At 43.0% G+C, this 26336-nt stretch overlaps 2 protein-coding genes across 2 annotated transcripts; one reads left to right on the top strand and one right to left on the bottom strand.

The window, feature by feature from the left end:
- Positions 1-135: 135 nt before the first annotated feature.
- UTP25 (UTP25 small subunit processome component) lies at positions 136-18307 on the bottom strand. Its single transcript, XM_073672007.1, has 12 exons — positions 18083-18307; positions 16303-16342; positions 14195-14453; positions 13774-13971; positions 12728-12816; positions 9760-10167; positions 7660-7876; positions 5282-5484; positions 3520-3702; positions 3266-3378; positions 1822-2067; positions 136-491 (listed from the first exon to the last, which is right to left on the bottom strand). The coding sequence occupies exons 1-12, from the start codon at positions 18187-18189 to the stop codon at positions 245-247; spliced, it is 2310 nt and encodes a 769-aa protein (XP_073528108.1). The 5' UTR covers positions 18190-18307; the 3' UTR covers positions 136-244.
- On the top strand, positions 18253-21934 carry TBCC (tubulin folding cofactor C). Its single transcript, XM_073672008.1, has one exon. It carries the CDS (start codon positions 18367-18369, stop codon positions 19336-19338), a length of 972 nt encoding a protein of 323 aa, XP_073528109.1. The 5' UTR covers positions 18253-18366; the 3' UTR covers positions 19339-21934.
- The last annotated feature ends 4402 nt before the right edge of the window (positions 21935-26336 follow it).

Below are 26336 nucleotides of genomic sequence, written 5' to 3' on the forward strand. Positions count from 1 at the left end.
GAGCAGTCCGGCGCACCCCCTCGGCGTGGGGTAAATAGCCTCCAAATTTGTATGGCATAACTGCTTTTTGCGCTCACTGTAATTATGGATCAACCTAATTATTACGGTTATAACTGCAATTAGAAAACACAACGCTGAAAGGATTATTAATATTATTAACAGGATACAAAATAATACAATTTTGTACATAGGCTTTTATATCAGTACGTTCCTCTATTTTTGGTGGCTGGGGATGGTTGTGGGGTCAGACGTTTTCCCCAGTGACAAACAGGTGCACGTTCTTCTTGGACTGTAACATCTGGGCGGTCCGCTCTGCGCCCACCACTGCAGCCAGTCTCTGGGCATCGTACTTAGAGTACAGCACTGTGCACGTCCATGTGGCTTCCTCGCCCTTGTTCCATCCGGTCATCATGTTACACACCTCGCTGTAGAAATGAGGATAAGTGGGCAGCTCGTAGAAGATCAGGTTCCGGATGCCCTTCAGCATGTACCTGGGAGCATAAGAATGAGGATTTTCAATCAGCGTCCGGCCAGGCTGACACTTTAGATTTTGCGCTAATGGATTCTATAAAAATCATCCTTCTTAAAATGAATATTTCCATCTTCAAGATCCTATTCTGATATGTAGTAGGTGTAATAATAGTAAAATTAGCAAATACCTCCAATTAGAAATGTAGTGTAGTTCTTCTGATTAGCTAAGTCACTTACCCCATGTGCAGGGCATTGCGTAGGCTTAGGTATCCATGGTTACGACCACTGATATAGTGACAGTTAGCTGTTAGTGGTCGTAACCATGGATACCTAAGCTACCGATATGCCCTGCACATGGGGTAAGTGACATAGCTTATCGGTAGCTTAGGTATCCATGGTTACGACCACTAACAGCTGTCACTATATCAGTGGTCGTAACCATGGATACCTAAGCTACCGCAATGCCCTGCACATGGGGTAAGTGACATAGCTAATCAGAAGAACTACATTACATTTCTAATTGGAGGTAATAATAATATTATAGCTACGACATATTGGGATAGGATCTTGGAGATAGGAATACCCCTTTAAAGCAGCTCTATATAAAATGCCTTTGCAAGCATGCATTATTGGCCTGAAAGACCAGCCACCTCTGATAAACTGCAGCAGTGGCTGGTAACCTAGACAAAGTGCAATAAACAATTGAATTAGCAATCCCTCTGTTCTTGAGAGCAAACAGGATTTTTAACAAACCGTAAAGGTCGCCAGATTTCACAATACAAACTGTATGCATGCACTATATTAAATAGATCTCATTACCCCGATGAGACTGGTGTACTTACTTTGAAAACCAGTGTCAAAATTAAAATAAATTGTTTTGCAAGGTTTTTTTTCCTGCCTCATATTAAAATCAGATTTTTTTTTGATAAAATTCAGCTAGAGCTTGATGCATAATGCTCATTTTAGGGAAAACTTACGCAGCCATTTTAGAGCAAGTTCACCAGCCTCATCAAGTCTATAGAAATCCATTGTATAGTGTATGCAAAGTATAATTTGGAACCTAGTGACAGATCCACTTCAAGCGTCAGACGTGTTATAGATTTTCAAAAGTGGAATAGACTCGTGTCATCGACGTGAGTTGCGCGCCACGAAAGGCATAGTCATCACTGGAAGATCTGGACTAAAAGAGCCAGCGGATGAATGGGCAGTGAGCTGCGATGGCAGGACAGGTGAGTATAATCATCTTCACATTAAACACCTGGGCTGTGGCATTAACGAGGAGCACTAATGAGCCCCCCACTCTACCCAGGAGACCCCCGAGGCATCACAAACAAGCTCCAATATCCTCACCTCTTATAGAAGTGGAACCTCTCTGTGACCAGAAGGAACTGTCTCTCTCCTTTCAGGAAGTGCTGCCGCGCTCTGGAGATCCCCGACTTGTCCGTGTACTCGCAGATATGGGTGAAATTCAGCTCCTCCTTTTTGAAGTAATTTCGGAGCCGTACGTAATCGAAGTAGGAGGGGATGTAGATCAGGGTGTGCGACATGATGGCGTCTCGATACTGAGGCAGGATCTTGTCAGTGAAAAACTTAAATCTAAGGAAAGAAAACACAATAAAGGACGCCTGTGAGAAGAAAAATCCACTAAGGGCTGCATAAGACGTCTGTTAAAGGCGGTCCAAGCAGGGAGCGCAACACAGGGACGGGCCGCGGGAATCCTGATCCAAACTGAAGTTTTTATTGATACCACTTCGGTGTATATGAAAACATTTTTGATCACTTTTGGACGAAAAGTGGGAAATAAGATCAAGTAATAACAACAACGGCAATTTAGGCATTTTTATTTTTTATTTAAAGGGGTGGTCTACTACTTGGACGACACCTTCTTAATTGCTATATTCCCCCGATAAAATAATAACAGCCTACACTCAACTCCAGTGCTATTCAAGAGATATCGGTGCCTGGTCTCCTGGGGCTTGCGTGACATTATTATGCCACATAAGCCCAGCAGCCAATCAGCGGCCACTTCACTCTCGCCTCCTTCGAAGGTGCAAAGTGTGAGATCTGTTTTGGCTAGGTGAGAGGATCTGGACTGGGGTCTAAGGTGTAACATTTTTCCTTGTGGAGAGTGACAAGCCAGGATTGGCATGTCAGAGTGAGGAGACTTATAATCCATGCATGCTCCTCTGGGAAATTAAATGTGCATATTTTCTCTTCAGAGAAGAAGATTATTTGAACTCTAGCGCCACCTATTGGAAGCAGCGATCCCAAAAGTCAATATTGACTCTTTAACAAGCCTTGCCATATGACTTAGGACTTTTTAAATTTTGTTAAGTGTAAATCATCCTCTTCCTTTTCAAAAATGATGTTTTCTGTATATTTTTGTTGCATTTAAAAAAGGGGTATTCCCATTTCCAAGATCCTATCCCAATATGCAGTAGGTGTTATAATAGCAATATTAGCAAATACCTCCAATTAAAAATGTAGTATAGTTCTTCTGATTCGCTATGTCGCTTACCCCATGTGCAGGGCATTGCAATAACTTAGGTATCCATGGCTACAACCACTCGTATAGTGACAGTTAGTTGCTAGTGGTCGCAGCCATGAATACCTAAGCTACTGCAATGCCCTGCACAGGAGGTAAGCGAAATAGGTTATCACAAGAACTATACTACAATTCTAATTGAAGGTATTTGCTAATATTGTTATTATTACACCTACCACATGTTGGGATAGGATGATCTTGGAGATGAGAATACCCCTATAAAAGATAGTGACTGCATATCAATCTTACCGGGCATCAATGACAGAAAGCACGTCGTCTGCCCCCAGGCGCTGGAAGACGTGGGGAAGCTGCACCATGACGTGACATATGGAGCCCGTCGCAGGCAGGTTTCTCACAGCCACCTGAATAGGAACGAGTGAAAAGCAAAAAAAAGCGTAAGGTTTCCCCTCCATCCTGACGAAATCAGCGAGTTCGCTTGACTGTAATCATTTTTACCCACCACAGTGCGGATATCTGGCGGTGGTCGTGCTCACTGCACCTACCTGTCCGCTGTAATTACTGCAGTGCTTGTTAAAGATGGAGTTTATCTGGGGGTCCTGCAAGGCGCTAAACAGCAGCGTCTGCCGGTAGTACTTGGCCCAGTTACTGAGGTTCCACATGCGAACACGAGAGAAGTCCACGCCGTGGGAGTCCGACGGCTGGAGGTTCAGGTGAGACATCAGGTGCTGAAAGAACAGGAGCAACATATGTTATATATGGATCACGGAATGTGAAGATTCCGGGGAGACTCGCTTCATTGGACTGAAGATAATCACAGACCTGACACCAAGAAGCCTTAAAGGATATGTACGCATTTGAGGGACATTATTTTTTTCTTCCCTACTCATATGGACCTATCTTTGGCTAAAAAAATTATTTTTGCAGTCGGGTTTCATTAAAAGTTTGCCTTCTGTAGCCTCTTGTGCCGGCTGCAGAATGAGTTAACTTATCAAGCTCACCTACAAATTCTCAGTTATCTTCTTTCCAAGTTTCTCTCAGCTGATTTATGGCCACAAAGTTCAGCTAAATCTTGGTGTCAACATAAATCAGCTGAGAGGAACTCATAAGAAGGAAGATAACAGTTGTAAAAAAGTGAAAACGAGCTCACCGACGGTTTCTCAGTTAACTCTGTTGTCCATATCCTTTAAAAATGTACCAGTCCTTCCATGTGGATTCTGTAGTAAAGCATGATTCTAAGATAAAACTCATTTTTGTTGCCCTTATTCTAATAACACCGGGACGTGTCCCAATTTTCATATTCTGTAACTTGCCACTACGAAAATGTACGACATGCGCGGCTGTCCGTTTCCTTGCCATGACGGCAATGTTCGTCCTTTCATCCCTGGTGCTGTCAGTGCATTTGCTAGATAAGTAGCAGGAGTGAGGCTGTATTACACAGCCGGCTCCCACTGCCACATCCGGGATCGGGGAAGCCTTGGATCTCGCCACTTTAACTCTCTAGACTCCATGATGCAATTGTGGCCTGGTGAGGAATTACCAGAACCATCAGCTCCGCCTGATTAGGCCCGGACAGAGAGTAACACTGTGAAACAGTAATCCTTTTTTGATCAAATGTTCACTGCTGCAGGTTACTTTGTGGGACAAATAATTTAAAAAGAAAAAAAAGTAGAAGAAGTTATGGCTCTTGGAATGTAAGAACCAGAAAAAAAAATTACTAAGGGGTTAAGTAAATAATTAAAGGGGTTATCCATTTTAGGATTTTTTTTTTTTACTTAAATGCATGTATTTGGGGCTAAAAATCATTTTTTCAAGTAGATTTCATTAAAAATGTTGCACCGTTTGAGTTTTACAGGCTTTGTTTTATCTTTAATGTGGTCACAAATCAGTAAAGAGTAGCTGAGAAAAAGAACAGATAAAAGAGTTAAAAATTATAATTATTATTTTGGTGATACATATATACACATATATATATATATATACACATTATATATATATATATATATACACACATTATATATATATATATATATATATATATATATATATATATATATATATATATATATATATATATATATATATATATATATATATATATATATAAATGTATGTTTTGCTGCTGGTTTTCATTAAAAATTTTGCATCTCTTTGTCGCCTGGTCTATTTGCTGGCTGCAGAATGATTTAACTGAGAATCCGTCAGTGAGCTCATTCAGATTGAATGATGGGAGAGTTTAGAGTTTATAATTGTATTATAAACATCAGGTGTAATCACCTAGGAATTAGGACAATGTTGCGCACCTACCAGCACGTGCTCCCAGTTTTGCATCAGGTAGATGTCAGTCTGATCGAGGATGAGGATTTCTATAGAAGAGAGAAAATCAAAATCCCTCTTATTTTCGCCTTCGCTACCGATGATCGTCCGCAGCCCCAGCGGTGAAGCGATGATGATGTCAGAGGAGTAGAAAGGAGAATACAGCCTCATGCTCTTCTGCAGGACGGACAATCCTGTTGAACGGAAACGGTGAGATTTAGTCTTGTGCCGATATTGAGGCACCGGTCCCGGTCCCGGTCCAAAAAACAATCACACCCCATAACCCCCTCTCAGGTATAAGTATTAGGGCTACTGTTCACAGGAAGCCAATTATCCTTCCACTTCCTAGCTGGCTCGCCAGGAAAATGCCGCTACGCAAATCCTGAGGAAGAAAGGAAAATATATTTTTGCAAATCGGGTTTGATTAAAAGTGTTTTTTGTTTTCTTTTGTCTCCTAAACATTGGTGGCTGCAGACAGAGAGTTCATTTTGACTGAGCGTTTTTTATTTTTTTAAATGTCTTTTTCTGAGTTCACTAACAGATACTCCGTTAACTCATTCTACAGCCAGAACTGTACAAGGAAACAAAAAGCCTGTAAGACTCGGAAAAAAAATGCTAAATTTTTTAGCTGAACCTTAAATTTCAATGTCAATGGACTACTGTATTTTTCGGACTATAAGACGCACCGGAACATAAGACGCACCTAGGTTTTAGAGGAGGAAAATAAAAAAATAAAAAAATTTAAGCAAAAAATGTGGTCATGATGCAGTTTTAAGGGGGAGGGGGTCCCCCATCCTGGTATATATGCCCCCCCCTTCCTTTTATACGTGGTCCCCATCCCCATCCTGGTATGCATGGCACCCCTAATCCCTATCCTGGTATGTATGGCACCCCTCATCCTTCTCCTGGTATGCATGGCACCCCTCATCCCTATCCTGGTACGCATGGCACCCCTAATCCCTATCCTGGTACGCATGGCACCCCTCATCCCTATCCTGGTACGCATGGCACCCCTCATCCCTATCCTGGTACGCATGGCACCCCTCATCCCTATCCTGGTACGCATGGCACCCCTAATCCCTATCCTGGTATGCATGGCACCCCTCATCCCTATCCTGGTACGCATGGCACCCCTAATCCCTATCCTGGTACGCATGGCACCCCTCATCCCTATCCTGGTATGCATGGCACCCCTCATCCCTATCCTGGTATGCATGGCACCCCTCATCCCTATCCTGGTATGCATGGCACCCCTAATCCCTGTCCTAGTATGCATGGTCCCCCTAATCCCCATCATGCTGCACATTAAAAAAAAATAAACACTCCTACTCACCTTTCTTCTCTCCTCCAGCGCTGCGTCCTGTCTGCCTGCACTGATCTCTCCATGTGAGCCACGCATGACGTCACTGCCATGCACGGCTCACAAGGAGAGATCAGCTGCCGGAAGCCAATGCTCCCCATGCCGGGACTGTGTGCGCGGGGAGCAGTGACTTCACTCTACTTCATAGCCGGCACACAGCGGAGCCGCGCTGTGGCTGCTGCCGGCTATCTCCTGTGCCAGCTCATTAAAGGGCATGAATATTCACCCCCTCCCCACGCCCATGGGCGTGGAGAGAGGTTGAATATTCATGCCCTTTAACAGCGGGCACAGGAGATAGCCGGCAGCAGCAGGAGCCGCAGCGCGGCTACACTGTATACCGCTATTAAGGAGCATGAATATTCAGTGCTCCCCACGCCCCATGGGCGTGGGGAGCAGTGAATATTAATTTTCTTTAGCAGCGGGGACAGTGTAGGCTGTAGCGGGCGGCTGCTGCCTCCTGTGCCCCGCTCCTCCACCGCTACCGCTCCTCCACACCACACACAAATATACACACACACCCCCCAACATTCGGACTATAAGACGCACCCCCTATTTTCCTCCAAAATTTTTGAGGAAAAAAGTGCGTCTTATAGTCCGAAAAATACGGTAATTAAAAGATATGGACACCTTTTGGGGATTTTTTTTAAAATTTCCATGCATTTTGGGTTAAAAAAAAATGCAATTGAGGAGGGGGGGTGGGTCACACTCTCGGCTGTTTGAAGACATTGCGGCGCTCAAGTGAACACTGCGGAACATTCATGGTGCACCTTGACGATGTGCAAAAACTAGGATTAGCAAGAACTCAAAGTCCATCTGTTTAACCCCATAGACACCACTGTCAATACCAGAAGAGGGTCTATCACCCTTTACCGGACCAATGCAACCCAATCTTGGAGAGCAGATGAGTCGTGATGGCAGCTAGGGCCCTGATGAAGGCCCACCTGTGTTCACCCTCTTGCCTTTACAATGTGCACTAGCCCTTGTACCAGTCGTCGTTGCCCAATCTTACCTATCCTGAAGTGATCATCGATGTTCCCAGTGAATATGGCTTCATAGTCCTCGGGCCTTTTCAGGTTAGGAGGTCTGTCTCCTGGGTCAGAGCCAAACTCTTTCTTGAATCTCTTTTTGTTGCTCACTTCTATCTTTTCGCCGGACCCCTCCAGGAGGCCGATTAACAGCAGCACCACTCGCAGGGCAGATTCACGGAACGGCAGGACTATGAGGACCTGAGGAGATTAAAGTCGTTGGGTTGAAAAAAAATGAAAGGGGTATTCCCATCTCCAAGATCCTATCCTAATATGTATTAACCCCTTTCTGACGTGGGGCGTAATAGTACGCCCCACGTCATAACCCAGTTTGGCGCGGGCTCCGGAGCTGAGCGTGCACCTTTCCAGGCACATGTCAGCTGATCTATACAGCCAACATGAGCCTGCAACAGCCGCGGGTGGAATCTTGATCCACCCGCGGCTCTTAACTAGTTAAATGCCGCTGTCAATCTCTGGCAGCAACTTCCACTTCCGGGAACGTGTCATAGGCCCTGCCCATCTGCGACCCCGTCACATGATTGTCACTGCCAGATTGCTATGAGCACCACCCAGTGGTTGGCGCTCATAGCAAGTGAGCAAATCTAAAACACAGAGGCGATCAGATAACTGCAGCTTCAAGTCTCCCATGAAGGATATTGAAGCATGCAAAAAGAGTAAAAAAAAATTTTTTAAATAAATAAAATATAAAAGTTTAAATCACACCCCCCTTTCGCTCCATGCAAAATAAAAAGTAAAAAAAAACAAAAACACAAACACACATACACATATTTGGTATCGCCGCGTTCAGAATCACCTGATCTATCAATCTAAAAAAAATAATTAATCCGATCGGTAAACGGCGTAACGAGAAAAAAAATTGTTTTTTTTGGTTGCCGCAACATTGCAATAAAATGCAATAATGGGCGATCAAAACATCAGATCTACCCCAAAATGGTATCAAAAACATCAGCCCAGTGCGCAATAAATAAGCCCTCACCCGGCCCCAGATCACGAAAAATTGCACAATTTTTTTTTTTTTTTTAGCAAACTTTGTATTTTTTTTTTCACCACTTAAATAAAAAAGAACCTATATATGTAATGACCTGGAGAATAATAATGGCAGGTCAGTTTTAGCATTCAGTGAACTACGGAATTGCATTTTTTGGGGAATTTTTTTCCCGTTTTCAGGTACACGACATGGGAAAACCAGTGATGTCTTTCAAAAGTACAGCTTGTCCTGCAAAAACTAAGCCCTCACATGGCCATATTGATCAAAAAAGAAAAAAAAGTTATGGCTCTGGGAAAAAGGGGAGCAAAAAACAAAAATAATAATATTAGCAAATTCCTCCAATTAGATATGTAGTATAGTTCTTCTGATTCACAATGTTGCTTACCCCATGTGCAGGGCATTACAGTAGCTTAGGTATCCATGGTTATGACCACTCATATAGTGAAAGTTAGTTATTAGTGGTCGTAACCATGGATACCTAAGCTACTGCAATGCCCTGCACATGGGGTAAGCAACATAGCAAATCAGAAGAACTATACTACATTTTCAATTAGAGGCATTTGCTATTATAATAATAATAATAATAATATCTACTGCATGTTGGGATAGGATCTTGGAGATTGGAATACCTTTTAAATATAGCCGCCAATGTAGTATAGAAATCTATCGCACATTACTTCTAGTTCTTGGGTGTGATGGATCCCTCTACCCTGGCCATACCTATGCCTATGTGTAGGATTGCTTGTACATGAAGTTACAGGTCTCTGGACATAACTAAGGCGAGCAGAATGGAGACATTCATTCCTTACATGTGCTATGGCGCCCCCTGGTGTTCTTTGGATTCCCTCTGAGGACGTCCATCCAATGTGTCGGGTGCTGGTGGTCGCACGTGCTCAGTCCCACTTGGGGCCGAGTGAACCCTGCAATTGTACAGGCTGGACATTGAAAATAAGAAACAGAAGTGTCTTACGACCAATGTCTGACACATTAGATGGACGTTCTGCAAGGAAATCAAAAGAACAGCAGGGGGCGCCATAACATCAAGGATGATTGAAAAAAATGGAGAAAAGATTACCTTGGGTCGGGTGAGACCCTGGTCTCGGAGGTCATCCTCATCATCGAGTCCCATCTTCGCATCCTTCTTTCTAGAGTTGTTGTTGAGCACTTGAGAGTTGGCTTTTAGCACGTGATTGAGAGCGTGGAGACAGTAGACCTGTCTGATCTCTTCCCCCCGGGCGGTCGCCATTCTGGATGGATAATAGAAGTCTTTGTAAGAGTTCATTACGGTAAAAAGTTCTCTCTGTAGCGGGCTGAAGAAGCTCCGCTCGCTCTGGCCGGCGAGAACCGAGCGATTTGCTATGGGCCATGTGGAATCCAGCGGCTTGTGGAGGTAAAGCTTTGTCAGGTCAGTTTCTTTCTCAGACTTTAATAGATGGACCTTCTTAGAGGACGACGAAAAGACCAATTGACCCAGTGTTGGCCACTGAAAAAAGAAAAAGAAACAAAACTTTTTAAACTTAAATATTTATTTATATATTATTTACAGGATTTAACCTGCGATTGTTTGATCTTGTATACTATATACTGCAAAACAATAGCATAGTAGTATATAGTGTAATTGCGGCTCTTTCACAGGAAGACCAAGATAGCAGGCACTTGGCGGCGGCTGCTGCAACCCGGCGGCTGCTGCAACCCATTGGTGCTCCCGATTCGCGGGGGATAGATAGGAGCTGACAGTTGTTCTTTTCAAATTTTAAAGGAATATTTGAGGGTAGACTCCAAAATAGATGTGAACACTGATGAACACCCAGCGATCAGCTGTTATCACCAGTGGAAGCTGCGGATGCGGGCATCCAGAGGAACGAGTACATTAATATCAAACACAAAAGGCCCCTTTGGCTGAGTTCACACGATGCGTTTTTCATGCGTTTCCGCGGCGTTTTTGCAGTTGCGGAAACGCATGAAAAACGCATGGTAGAAGGGCAGCAATGTTCCCCAATGGAAATCCGCATGTGCTATGCCCATGATGCGGATTTTTCCGCAGCGTAAACGCTGCGGTCAAAAATCCGCAGCATGTCAATTAATTTTGCGGAAACGCTGCTCTTTTGCCGCCATTGACTTGCATTAGACCGCATGGAATCCGCATCACTGTATATGTTGATGCGCTTTTCATGCGGTCTAATGTGCGGATGGTACCCGGGTGTGGAGGAGAGGACTCTCATCCAGACCCAGGTACCATTAAAAAAAAAAGAATAAAATAAAAAATATATATATTCTCACCTTCTGACGGCCCGCGCTGCGTCCTGCCGGCTTCCCGCGCACTTCGCGGTTGAATGAAGAAGGACCTTCGCTGACGTCAGAGTCATGTGACCGGGTCACGTGACGCTGACATCGGAAGGTCCTAAAGTCTTCACTGCCGGCAGCCGGGACCGATGAAGCAGGACACCGGGGGCCATCAGAGGGTAAAGTATAGATTTATTTTTTATTTTTTGACATTCACACACTATATAAATCCATGCCGGCTGCATGGATTTATATAGTGTAAAGTTGACAAGCACTTTCCAAGTGATGCTAAAATCGCTTGGGAAGCGCTTGACAACCCGCATGCGGAAATGAAAGTGAAGACCGCTTCATTTCCGCATGTCCCTGGCAGGAAACCGCATGTACAATCCGCATGTACAATCCGCATGCGTTTTTTCCTGCCAGAGAGATGCACAAACGCTCAGGAAAAAATCCTGAGCATTTCTGCATCGTGTGCACATAACCTTTATCTCTGATCATGAAGGGTTTTGCTGAGATCCATCTGATGTGTGATTTACATGATCACAATGGCTTCAGGTTGCACTTTCAAGACTAGAATTTGCAACAATGGTCAAAAGGATTCTAATGTGCCGACCAATGCTAGGAGGGTTCACATTATTACACAGATCTAATGTTAGACCTGATGAGGCTGTTGTGTTTACAGAGAAGCACAACCCACCCCTCCTCCCACCCATATACACACAATCTTGCAAATTTTCACACCGGCCACACACTTCCAGTTCTGTGCAAACTTTTCAGTGGTTTCATCATGATAATCATATATAACCAAACATAATACGTAATCACAGTCACAATTACAATGACTGATAACACCTCTATATACAGTAGATAACACAGGATCCACCATTCACAATAGGTGATGTCACAGCTCATCTCCTCCTCCTCCTGTATAATGACTGATAACATCTCTATACACAGTAGGTAACACAGGTTCCACCACCTACAATAGGTGATATCACAGCTCACCTCCTCCTCCTGTATAATGACATATCTACTATATATAGAAGTGTTAACACAGGATCCACCATTCACAATAGGTGATGTCACAGCTCACCTCCTCCCCCTCCTGTACAATACTGTATATAGAGGCGTTATCAGTCAGATAACGTCACAGCTCACCTCAGCCTCATGTATAATGACTGATATCCCCTCTATTATACAGTAGATAACACAGGATCCACCATATACATTAGTCACAGCTCACCTCCTCCTCCCCCCTTCACAGTGACTTTTGCTCAGATTAGAGCATTTCTAGAGAACGCTCCTACACAAGACAATAAGGTCAGAGCCAATCTATTGCTGCCTGTGTCCATGTGGCTTATGTCCAGGACATGAAGTAGGAGACTAATATTAAACTAGTGGCCAGTATGGACAGGTATAGTAAAATGGGAAAAAAAATAATGAAATCACCACTACAAGAATAACCTAGTCATCAGAAATTAAAATGGTTTTAACTTCTGATGACACATTCCCTTTAATATTAGCACAGAAAAGTTTGAGAGAATCTAAAAGCCACTCGGACATGGATTTTCAAAGTAAGTAAACCAGCCTCATCAGGCCTAGCAACTCTATTTAATAGTATAAGCAGTTTGTATTGTGAAATCTGGTGACAGATCCTTCATAGACGGGCTAGCCTAAGCACATACCATTAAAGTATAATGGGATAGTTAGCAGTAATGAATCCGGGCTGTGTGAAATCCTGTAGTAACGTTGTGCTTTACCTTCACGGATGAAGTTTCTTTAGGGCTGCTTGTGATTTGCTTAATGTTGGCTTCTTCCAGTTCTCGGTCAATATGCTTTTTATATGGATCTTAAAAACAATTATATAATAATAATAATAATAATAATAATAATAATAATAATAATATAGATCAAAAGTCAGGAATATTACGTATAGTTATTCTTCAGTTATACAACAGGTAACTAAAGGAATATTCACATCTCAGACATTCCTGGCAGATCCACAGATGTGCAAATGTGGCCGCCTCTCCGATCAGCCAGGACGAGGGTCGGGAGGAGGGGGTGGGGAGAGATGAGAACCGCATTCATCAGACATTTATGGCATATCCTGTGGGTGGGTATAATCTTTTAATCCAAAAGTATAAAGCCAAGGGTGGGATTTCTCTATATTCAATGCAATGATCCCTATTGTACAGTGAAATTCTCTCGCTGGCATCATATGGCTGATAACAGCGAACATTGCATTTAAAGAGGAGTTTAGAAAATATATATAATATTGATTGGTTGTGAAGTGAATTGGAGGTGTGCACGTGCACTTAGACAGCCTCTTCCAAATGCACTGACACGCCCCCAGTGCACTTCCAGCCTGATTCGCATACAGCTTTTAGGCCATATTTCTCACAACTTGCACATCAGCTCCCTACAAAAAAGGTATAATTTTTACTGGATAGCAAGTGCCTACACATCCATACCATTAAAAACCAAAGACAAAAGCACAATACACAAATACCCAAAAGGTAAATGGATAAATCGCAAAGTGCATAAAAATAATGATAAATAATAAAGGGTATTTAGTTAACAAATTTTGATCAAAATAATGTAAAAGCCATCCCGCCACATCACATGGCAACCCTTATGGGACAGTCCTAACTCTAATATTAAAACCTTACCATTTGTCAAGTGACATACATATGGATAAGGGCAGAGAGACTGAACCTTTAGTAGAAGCATGGACCATCCATACCGTTACTTCATTCTACTATTGGTTCCCCTTAATTATAGAAATCAGATGGAAGACTACAAATACCTTCAGCATTGACACTGGACGGTTCTGTAGCCTCAGACTTTTGGCCTTTAGTGCCTTCTTCTAAGAAATTAGTCTCTAAACTAAATTTAGATTCGAGTTTATGGTCTGTGAATTCCTCTGTGTCTCGCTGGGCCGGATCTCCGGGCTCGTTTGGATCTTCATCTTCACCCTGTTGCTCAGCCTCACTGGTTTCATGCTCTGAAACAATAGAAAAAAAATGTGTTACTCAAAAGGCCAAAAAAATGCTCACAACAGAAATCCTTTTGACTGGAACTGGATGATTGAGGATTTAAAATTTTTTTACTCCCGAAAGAAAATCCAAAAAGTTGATTGAAAAAAAAAAATCCCATTTTTAAGACCAGAACTGAGTATTAAAGAGCAAGGGAGTTATAAAATCTTCAGGTCGCCTTTTGGCATCTACCTTCTTGAGCATCATCCTCCTCTTCCGACTCTTGTTCTTCTTCACTGTCCTCACTCTCTGCATTAGTGGCCAAATGTTCATTCTCCTGTGCTCCTTCATCCTTGACCTCCTCCTCTACATCATCATCATCATCATCATCATCTTCGTCATCATCAGAAACGTGCTTTAGTGTAGCCAGCAGCTGCTGATACACGTTGGTATTCTCTGCTTCGCTCTCGGCCTCACTCTCTGAATGCGATTCCTCCTCAGAACTATCGGGCTGGAAAAGAAATAAAATTGTCGAGTTATCAAATGGCTTCATGTCTGTTGGATGAAAATCTAAAATCCTATAAGAGCAGAGTGAATCCACTGTTACAGAGTGACTCACCCTTGTTACATACAATAATAATTCCTCCTAAATGTGTATCAGATGTAGTGTATCCAGTCCGGACGGAGATTGTGCTTCACGGATGTCTGAATTTGGTTTAACTTGCAAATTTGAAGTTTTTTTAATCCCCTTTGGATCGTTTTTATAAATATAAGTCATTTTTTTCTACGTCAGAGTCATTTCGAGTGCAATAAGTCAATCAGATGCTTCCCTCTGTTGCTCTAAGGGCTCATTCACAATACAATTTTTCACGTATGAGTGCTATCTGCTTTTTTCACAGATAGGACTTGTACATATGATAGTCTATGGGGTTGCTCACATGTCAGATTTTTTACCTTGGACCAAGTAGTCTGTGCAAAGTCCCAGAGACATGCCCAATACCGATCCAAGTGTTGGATTAAAATTGGCAATGCAAATCTATGGGTCAGTGAAAAGAAAGAGAAAAAAAATATGACAGCAGTCGGTTGCCATCCATTTGCAGTCTGTTTTTCACTGACAGGAGAAGAAACTTTGATTTTGTCTCATCAGTAAAAAACAAACTGATGAAACTCTAACCAATCACTGATGAAACTGGGTCCGTTTTTCTCATGCGTGAAAAAAACTGAGATCTGAATGAGGCCTAAAGCGGAGAAATTGCAGCTCCATCCCCCTCCTCCCCTTCCCCAATCTATTGTATTATGCTACACAGATTTATTGGTAACTGGAAGTTTCCATTTATATGGGGCCTGAAAATGAGAAATCCTGATTGATGGAGTGTGATGAAGACGTTATCTCCCTCTAAGATTTCACTTTAAATAGTGTTACTGGTTCATGTACCCGACCTCTAGAATGAGGGTCCAGACACCCCTGTTCTCAGACCGTAGGGGGGTCCCAGCTTGTATTCCCCTTCCCAATCACACATTTATTCTATATTTAAAGAAGCTTTTTCTTTTCATACATATATGGCATATTGCAGTGATGAATCAGCACTTTATGACCAGTGGGGGTCTGACCTTTCAGAGTGACGGGGATACAGCACACTCATGTTTTTTTGCCCTTACCCTTGACACTGCCTCCAACTGCACAGAGAACCGCAGCACAGCCCTATTCAAATGAATGGGATCACTTATTATTTCCTGCATATTAGCCCGTCCAGCCACCCAGCTGTGCAAGAAAAAAATTATAAGGGGTCATAGCACTACACCAGCACTGTGCTACCTTCTTTGCTGGGATCAGTGGGGGTCCAGAGGTCACACCCCATATGGTGATGGCACACTATATGGCATCATGTTAAAAGATATGGAAACCGATTTAATTACTCCCCCATGAAATACTGTCACAGCAGCCCGACCTTTCTTACATAAGAATCTGCCTTCTGATGAAGCAAACAGGTTTACTGGAGAAGACGGTAATAGGGCATGTAACCACTGCAGCCAATGTATTTGTTCTGCACTAAAATAAAAAAGTATAAAAACTTTGCAGATAGTTTTGCATATTAAGCTCTCAATGTCTTTTCATCTTTTGCTTGTTTATTTGGAATCTTACAGTCTGGCTGGCACCCATGAAAACTAGCTGAGTGCGCTTCTTATCTATTTTCTTTCATGGTGACAGACTACAAACAGGCCATGTGTAGTCTGATCCAGTAGCCATGCTCCCTTCCATCAGTCAGCTTCTGAATGTACATTAGTCTGGAGGAGCTTTTTGTAGCCTGGAGAGTTCAGAGGCCGAAAACGTCATCATAGAAAGTGGGATGCTCACTCACCAGCTCCACCACCTGAGTCCTCTCTTCTACCCCGGAAACTCTGGAAGAGGAAAACAAGGTAAATTACTGATGTTATCCAACTGTTAGAAAATAGAATTAACCCCTTCACGCCGCAGCCCTTTTCCGTTTCTGCGTTTTAATTTTTTGCTCCCCTTCTTCCAGAGCCATAGCCTTTTTATTTTTCTGTCAATATGGCCATGTGAGGGCTTGTTTTTTGCGGGACGAGTTGTACTTTTGAACGACACCATTGGTTTTACCATAACATGTACGGGAAAATGGGAAAAAAAAATTCCAAGTGCGGTGAAATTGCAAAAAAAAAAGCGCAATTCCACAATTTTTATTTTTTTACCATGTTCACTAAATGCTAAAACTGACCTGCCATTATGCTTTTACAGGTCATTATGAGTTCGTAGACACATGGCGCCATTTTCCGAGACCCATAGCGTCTCTATTTTTCGGGATCTGGGGCCAGGAGAGGGCATATTTTTTGCACGCCGAGTTGCCGTTTTTGTTGATACTATTTTGGTTCAGATACGATCTTTTGATCGCCTGTTATTGCATTTTATTGCATTCTTGCGGTGACGAAAAAACGTAATTCTGGTGTTTAGATATTTTTATCGTTATGCTGTTTACCGATCTATCAATATTAAAAAAAAATAATCAGATCGGGTGATTCTGAAAGCGGCGATACCAAATATGTGTATATATATATATATTTTTTTAATTGTTTTATTTTGAATGGGGCGTGATTTAAACTTATATTTTTTAAAAAACATTTTTTTTCTACTTGCTTCAATAGTCTCCATAGGGGACTTGAAGCTGCGATTATCTGATCGCCTATGTTAGACATAGCAGGGCTTCAGCCCTGCTATGTGTAACAAAAGTGCTCATCGGCTATGAACGCCGACCACTGGGTGGCGCTCATAGCAGATCGGCTATGACAACCACAGGGATCTCATCCAGACCCCGGGTTGTCATGCCAACCCATCGGTGACCCGCGATCACGTGACGGGGTTGCTGATGGGTGGAGTCAACAATGCGCTTCCGGGAAGCTCGAGTTAAATGCCGCTGTCAGAGTTTGACAGCAGCATCTAACTAGTTAACAGCTGTGGGTGGATCGCGATTCCAAAAGCAGCTGTTGCGGGCACATGTCAGCTGTAACAATCAGCTAACATGGGCCCGGGAAAGTGCGGGCTCAGCGCCGGAGCCCGCACCAAAGGGGGGGGGGACAAGGCATGGGCTGTACATGTACGGTGCATGCCTTGAAGGGGTTAAAATAAGTGACTTAGATTAGGATTCTAACCATTGCACAAGTAGTAAAAAAAAATAAATAGTGAATGTAAGAACCTGGGGAGTAGGGACCTTGTCCAACGCTCAGCGCCCACCCAGCACTAGATTGCAGGTGCTGATAGGCTGTTTTGGAGGTCTATTAGGGGCCCCCGGGCCTGCACAACTATACTATAAACTGTAATACTAAAGCATTGAAGCTGCACCGTATAAACGTAAAAAAATAAAAATAAATAGAAAAATCTGAAAGTATTGATCAGAAACTTATATAAACAGTGGAATATATTATAAACTAAAAAAAAATCTTTAAAAAGTAATATAAACATATGTATCCCATAAAATGATGGAATCAGTGATTTCTGATCATGTCACCTAACAAAAAAAAAATTCAAGATCATCATCTAGCCGGAGCCTAAGAGGTTAAGTCTTCCAAGGAGCACTCGCCCCCTACTGGTAGAAACCACAGAATATTTAGTTCCCAGTCAACACTTACTGGTCATAAAATGGATGCTGCTCCCCAAACTCCTTCAGGTGCTTCTTCTGCTTCTTGGTCAGAGAGCTGACACTCTCCTCTCTCCGCTGTTTCCTTCTCTTCCCCATGGTTGCAGCCTAGTACACGTGGGTCACCGCGCATGCGCTATAGGCTTCCGTCGCTTGCTTGATGACGTCAACGAGACTCCGAACGCACGTATGTGACCAGCGTCCGCCGGAAGAGAAAGTCAGAGCGTGACGTCAGCGACTTGCGCCCTCCCTGCTATTGCTGCTGCTGCTGTCACTATGGAGATGGCAAATTCTGTCGAACGGCCCCGGTTACCGGAGAGGTTACAGCGGAGGGAGGAAGAGAGGCAGCGGGAGGTGGAGAAGAAGCGGCAAGAGAAGGACGAGCAGGCCGTGCAGGAGGAGAAGAGCAGCTACTTTAACTCCAGCTTCGGCCTGGAGAGAGCCGCCATTGAGGAGGTGTTGTCCGGGGAGGAGGCCGGCGGCGGGGCTGAGGCTCTGGATGAGGTTTCCGGGCGGCTCCAGCGGCTGCAGAAGCTGCTGAATGACAGCATGATGTTCCTGCCGTCCTACGACCTCCGCCAGGCACAGGAGCACATCACCCGGCTACAGGGGGCGCTGGAGGCCCGGCGGCAGCAGCTGCAGCCCAAGAAGAAGTTCACATTCAAGTCCCGGAAGAAGGAGGCTCCAGCCACCATCATCCAGCCCGCCGCCCCGGTGCTCCGGGCCAAGGAGACCCCGGCCGAGCCCGCTGCCCAGTGCGGCCTACGGGGCCTGAGCGGCCAAGTGCTGTCCATGGAGGCGGAGGAGATCGGGCAGAAGGACGTGCAGCTGAGTCAGCTTCAGGACTGCACCGTCACCCTGCCCGGCAGCCCCGCCACACTGCACATACGGGAGCTGAGCGGCTGCAAGGTGCTGTGCGGCCCAGTGGTGACCTCTGTGTTTGTAGATAAATGCACCGACTGCCTCTTCACCTTCCCATGCCAACAGCTCCGCACCCACAGCACCAGGGACAGCCGCTTCTACCTGCACGTCACCAGCCGCGCCATCATCGAGGACTGCAGCGGCCTCAGCTTCGCCCCATTCACCTGGAGCTACCCCAGTATCCAGCAAGACTACGAGCGAGCCGGCCTGGATCAGAACCGCAACAACTGGGACCAGGTGGACGACTTCAACTGGTTGGCGATGGACGTCTGGTCCCCAAACTGGAGTGTGATCCCCGAGGAGGAGAGGATCACCCACTGGAACTGAGACAGCAGCACCGTGTACTTATATTACTGTACACAGCACGTCAGATGGGGACCTACCGTATATATATTTATGTGCCTTGTACAGCAACTGTATACATGAAGTCGTATGATGACTGACCATATATGTAATATATATGCCTTGTACATGAAATCATGTGCTGACTGACCATATATTGCCTTATATAGTAATTGTATGCAACAATGGAGACCCACATATGATTAATTTAGTAACTGTACGTCAGGTCAAATGGAGATATATGTATCTTGTACAGTAACCGTATACATCAAATTGACATCCACAGTAGAAATGGCTGTAACTGTACATCTGGTCGTATGGGGACCAACCGTATATATGCCTTGTATAGCAGCATGGCTGTGGAGTCTGTAAGCCAAACCTCTGACTCCTCAATTTCCATGCCACTGACTCCCTCATACATGGCTCATGTTTAAGTGATACATTTACTGTAGCACAGATTCAGCTAAAAGTCCAGACCCTTAGATCAGGAATAGGACAAACATTTATAGGATATTTCATAACTTTCCCAAATTCTTATGAAAATATATTCCCCACAAACTGTATTGAACTACTGTAGCCAATTTATTATATTTTTCCGGAGTCGGTCCATTTTATACCGACTCCACGACTTAGACTCAGACTCTATATGTGAACAATGAAAAAAAATAAATTGTGTAAGCTGCAAAATACAAAATTAAAGGGGTTGTCTCGTCTTATCAAAATACAATGTTAAAGTGGTCTAATCTGATTAAAAATCCTCTTCTTTCTCAAAAACGGAGTGATTTTTACTTCTGTAGTGTACAGCTTGTTCCCATGGTTACCAGCCATTTCTGATACCTATTTCCTAGGCAGCGAGAACTTTAGTGACCCTGCATGCCTCCTGCTATCAGCCATTGAGAGAGACAGCAGCTCGCTCAACCAGGCGAACGGCCCCAACTGTTAGGAGCGCCCTGCCTCCCAACAAGCTGGTAGAGAAGCCATGTGCTCTTGAAGATTTAAATTAAGACAACTGTTCTAAATACACCAGCAATTAGCCCAAAAGAAGAAGCAACTGAGCAACAAAAATTGAGAGTTTATTAATATTCCGGCAAAACACAGAAATGATGTGAAAAACAATCAAATGCCTGATAAGTGGTAAGATTTAATCTTTGAGTTTTGCAGCAGGCACAAATTTCAGTTTCATAGTTCACATATATTGTTCGGGTGTGAGTGGTTTCATGCACCCTCATTGGACCACCTCAAACATTTTTTGCTGTTTTTGTATAGCAACCATATACATCAAGACAAAGGGAGAGCGACATTATTCATATACATCACCTCTAATGGTATATAAGTCCTGTCCACTATCTGTATACATCACTTCTAATGGAGTGCAACCATATATAAGTCCTGTGCAGTATCAGTATACATCGCTTCTAATGGAGGCTGACCGTACATATATCTTCTGTAGTAACAGTATATAACAAATGAAGACCGCAGTATTTATGCCTTGTATAAAGACCAAATGCTTCAGGTCAATTGGATCCCCAGCATATAAATGGCTTGAAAAGTAACTGTATACATTAATGGGGTATCTCATGTTTGTTCTTCAGGAGCGCACTGCCCTCCTGCATCCCGATGTCCTGCTTGCCGGAGGCAGCGCACTCTTGAAGATTGACAATCCAGGCTTACAACATGGCTGAGTCGCTGGCCCAGACTGCATGCTAGGGAAAGGCTCTGAGGCTGGCTGGATCCAGCCAGCTTCACAGCAACACTTAAAGGCTCTCTAGCAGATGATTTGTATATGTTTGCACCATCACTAGGAAACTGGCCACTGCGGAATCACTGCAAAGGTGTCCGGTAACCTAGGCCATGTGCTGTAAACTATAAAAGGAAAAATCACTCTTGTCTTGAGAATGGAGAACATTTTTAATAAGAAGTGAATTTGAATGTTGTTTGTTCTTAAAATCACTTTGCAGTTTTAACCATTTACAAATGAGACTACCCCTTTAAATGGAGACCCATCATGTATATGATTTGTACAGTAGTTATATATATCCAGTAAGAGGGAGCTAGACCGTAGTTATGCCTCGTGCAGGGATTGTCTGCTGCACCTTCAGTGATACTGACTCCATTCAGTCTATTTATTATTCGCTTACTCAACACAAAATATAATTCTGACAATCTAGTTCTGTTTAAGGCAACGTATGGTAAATCTGCTGAGTCCTGCCCCAGTGCCACCTCCAGGTCTCCATCATCTATGCTGCCCAGTGTCGCCAGGTCACTTCCCTAACTCCCAATACATCATTTTTATCACTGTGTTTCTTTTCATACAGAGGAATAAATAGCGGAAGATAAAATGGCGCTTTGCTTTGGAAAAACAACACAATGCTGAGTAACGTTACGTCCCCTGTGCTGCTTGTCAGATACATGGCCTTCAGAAGTGAGCTGGGAGATCTGCTGGCTTCAGGAGATCACGTCTCCTCTGTGTCTGTTTGCTTTGTTATGTATAGTGGGAGATACAGTTTTTGCAGTATAGGCTGTATATTGTAGAAAGGGCTGCAACTCAATAAAGAAAAGTGGTATAAAAAAAGGAGACAAATATATTTCCTTGTTAAAAATAAAAAATAAATAGTGATACTTTCCCATTACGCTCACACCGTATAATTGTTCTTCAATGTGAAGATTAAAGTAAGTTGTAAAGATTAAAGTTGATAGCTCTACCCTCTATGGGGACAGATACCAGTACAAAGGTTGGACCTCCTGACTACATTAGTTGACCACTTGCATAAAATGTGATCAGTAGGAGCAGAATTCCACAGTCACACAGGGGGAGGTGGGATTCTCAATAAGGGGCTCATCTTGACTGAGCCAACAAGATTTCCCAGTGTAACCTCTACTGAAAAATATTACATAGGAAAATATCAAGACGGTATTTTCTTTACGTGACATCACATAGCTGGGCACTGTTCAGGAAGAGCCAACAGTGCGGACTGGAAGAATGTTGTATTTATCCCAATATTTCCTGCAGTATCGCAGCTTTCGTTACTATTAATTTTCTGGTTTCTTGCTCCAGGATTCAGTAATCCTAGTGCAGTGACATCCTTATTATTATTGGCCCTGTTGGGCTAGGGCAAGGATGTCAAACTCAAATACACAGAGATCCAAAATTAAAAGCTTGGACAAAGTCGCAGGCTGTTTTGCCAAGTTTTTAACACTAAGGTTCAGATACGGCTTTAAAGAAGGCAACCACTGGCGATATAACGCAAATTTATTTTTAATAGTTGATTTAAAAGATAAAATACACAATTGAAGGAATAGTATGATATTGCGTACACTTTTGTATATGGTAACATACAAAGGTTAAGTATATATACTCACGTCATCACCAAGGAGTTTTTAAACATCATCCGTCTGGAATATCAGAGAAGCAATCACCAAGACAGAGAAACCCTGGAAATATCACAACACTGCATGGGCGTCCCACTTATGCAGTTATTACATACAACACTACACATCAATGCAGGTACAACTTATGGCTTCTGTCTTAGTAATATTGCTCTGGCCTTATACTGGTAAGTCTAGTTCACCTTTAACCTCCAGTGCCAGCCTTCTGAAAAAGATGAATCAGATATACAAGGCTCTCACAGAGACAATGGGGGCAATAAACCCACACAATTCAAAAACTCAGTGATCACATAAGTCAACTGCAGACAAAGGTTAAACAAATCTCCATGTTTTACAATAACAAGCACTATTTGAGAGATGAACTTTCAGACAATGTGAGTAAACCGTTCTCAAGATTTTGTTACTATGAACCTTGTCTGTATCGAAACATCAGGCAAGGCTTTAACAGAATGAGCCTAATATATCTGTGAATATATAACCAGACTAATGCTGATTTGTCATGGTTTGAATGCATTCTGTATATTTCAATATGGACTCAAAATATCCATTTTTATGTTCACACTACAATCCACCCTTGGCTATTTTGAGCCATACATTATTTATACAAGGTACCATACCCTAAGGTGATGGTTTTAGTGGATGATTGACATAAATATAATAATGAAAGTGTATACTGTGTACAACAACACAAAGCAATGCATGCACAAATTATAGCAAAAATTACTCCTAATTTATATAGTATATATCCAAAATCAGGTAATCTTATGACATAAATCAGCTGGCATAATACTTTGAGTCCTTATGGTAATCATCTCTTCCGTTAAATTTTTTTTCCCCAATGCAGTTCATACAGGCATAATATGGATTGTATGTGAAGTTCTGGGTCACATCTCCTATGCCTTCATCTTGAGTAGATAACCCTAACAGCTTTGGCCATAACTGTAAAGGGGTTGGTACCGCCATCATGAAAGTTTCCAATATATTGGTTGCAGTGGTAGTCTTTGCCATACAAAAATTGCTTGTGTTCATAAACTGAGCCAAGTAAATCCATAAATTCTGTTTGGTTTTCCATAAAGCCACATTCTCCATGGTTGGTCTCTCGATGTTTGGTCTGAAGATCGCTTGGGTCGTCATTTCCAGATTTTGATGTAAAGGGAAAATACCTATTATTCTCTGAGTAAAATCCCTGTCAGTTTGGACGTGTTCCCACTTCTTTTGCCTGGGTTTCATAACTATCAACACGTCTGCTCCTCGACCTATTACTTCAGCAGGTTCTGGAGGACCTTTGTCACCCAGATTTTTGCACCACCATTGAAAGGATGTGAGGATCCAAATCCTTTATCTCCTCTGACTGTCACAACTGTAGAGGGCCTTCCTCTGACCACCTTCATTTTAGAAATAGACATTACCAGTAACTGAGCTATCCCATCTTTCTTCTGTATTAGCATGTCACTTTCTTCATTATTCATTAAAAGTACTTTAATTTCTCCCTGATAATCCTGGTCTATCACTCCTCCCATTACCTGAATCCCCTTTAAAGTCAAGCCTGACCTTGGAGCTATAAAACCAAAATGCTCAGGTGGCATACTGTTAGCATTGGCCATTTTACAGGCACAAACCAACATATACCCAGAATATGTGTCCATAGCCGCGCAGACATATACACATCCTCCATCCTGTAGAGGAGGGCCAATGTCTTCCATTTGCCAAATTTGCCCAGGAAGTTTTCCTTGAGCTATCTGGCCTCTCACCACACGAGGGATTGATTTCTGTTTTGAATGTTGACACTTCATAATGGTTTCCTTTATTAAATCTAACCTAATGGGCACCCCTCTGGTCTGTGCCCATTGAGTCACTCCAAGCAGCTCCTCAGTAGTGTCAGTCTTTTTACTGGATTAAGACTGATATTTTGGACTGTTCGTCTGCTACAGAGTTGAAGAATCTTTCCAGGGTATCTGAAGCACAATGAGCATCAACATGAAACACAGTCACTTTAATTATTTGTACAATTGCCCAGATATCTTGCTGCCACAACTCTTTTTTCCTGTACTTCTTTGCTATATATTCTCTAATCATTTTGAGCACAAGTTAGTAACCATATGGTCAACCCATTTGATACTGACCATGATTCAGTATACAGATGACACTCACTCAGTGACTCTTGCGTTAAAACACTATAAATCGCATATAATTCGGCATATTCACTACTCTTTCCTTCCCTAGTGGTCACCAGCATCCTGTAACTTGTAGGCTGACAGCCCACTGCCTTTCACACACGGTTGTTAGCTGACCCATCTGTAAACCTGGCATGTTTCCTCTGCTCTGGAGTCAATCGTTCAAAGGGTACCCCCATTTTATTGATGATTCTTGAATTGACTTCTGTATTTCCTGCTCCTGAAGTCCCGTGGGGACTCTGCTTACCTTCTCATGCAATGTTGAGATTCCACAAACTCCCGGGTTTGCTCTGTCCTGAATTGTCTCACTGATCTCCTTATCTTCCCCTCCCGGGATAATATACTGTTTCATGCTGATTATTTTTGAACTTTGAGGGATTTCTACTGGAGGCATTTTTATTCTTCCCACCATCAATGGAGCCACTTCAATGAAAGGCTTCACTGATAGTTGAGAAGGTTGAGCCATTACTAAGGGGGCACTCCAAATTGCCATCTGGTAGTTGCAGTCATTCTCTTCAGTATGGCAATGCCAATTATATACTCTGCAATAGGAACAATTATTACAGGGTACATTGCAGTAGGAAGATTTCCAACCTTTAATGATATTTCTGTCTGAACTGCCTCAATTTGCTTTCCTCCTAATCCTGTAATTACAGCCTTGAGCTTACTAAATTGTTTTCGATTTCCATAAATCAAATTGGCCTCTGCCCCATATCTACCAACATTTGGGGGGCGTGACCAGCAAGTCAATCAGTCTTATCTGTTTTCCCCCATCGATCCTCCATTTCAGATGAAGATATCTTGGTAGGAGAGAATGATGGCCCCTTCTGTTGGGCTTTGAATTCCTGTAGCAAGAAATTAACTTCAGCATAAAGATCCTCAAACCCCGGTGCTGTGGGCTTTGCTGGCGACGAGGAGCGAGTGGGCCCTCTCGCTCCCCTTGTCCTGCCCGGCTCCTGCTGTGGGGATTCAGAATCTTTTACTGTAACCTTTCTATTATGTGAAACCCATGACTTTTTATTAAGTCATCTCTTTTGATACACTTCCCACATCTTGTCAGTATCAATCACATCTATTTTATCCCTGTGGACACCATCCTTTATCAAGGCCATAAACATATATTTCCAGATAATACTGGATCTAGGATTGTAATTACTTTTGACCTTGTCATGCTGGTCTTCAGAGGGAAAATTACCCTTTTGTTCGGGACCCTAATCTCCCAGGTCCCCTAACTGTCGAATTGCCTCCAATGTATTTGCGATAGTTTTCCCAGTCTGATTTACCATCAGTGTCATCATGATATGTTTATAAGCTGGAGGGGCATTTCCAATGATACGATTTCTAACAGATACACTTTCAACAACTTTCATATAATCACCATAGGTGCTTGCTGAAATAGTATTTTTCATGAGCTCCTCCTTC

Source organism: Phyllobates terribilis, unplaced genomic scaffold (assembly GCF_046119375.1).
Source record: "Phyllobates terribilis strain yellow unplaced genomic scaffold, ASM4611937v1 Scaffold_3__8_contigs__length_932513732, whole genome shotgun sequence".
Lineage (NCBI taxonomy): Eukaryota > Metazoa > Chordata > Amphibia > Anura > Dendrobatidae > Phyllobates > Phyllobates terribilis.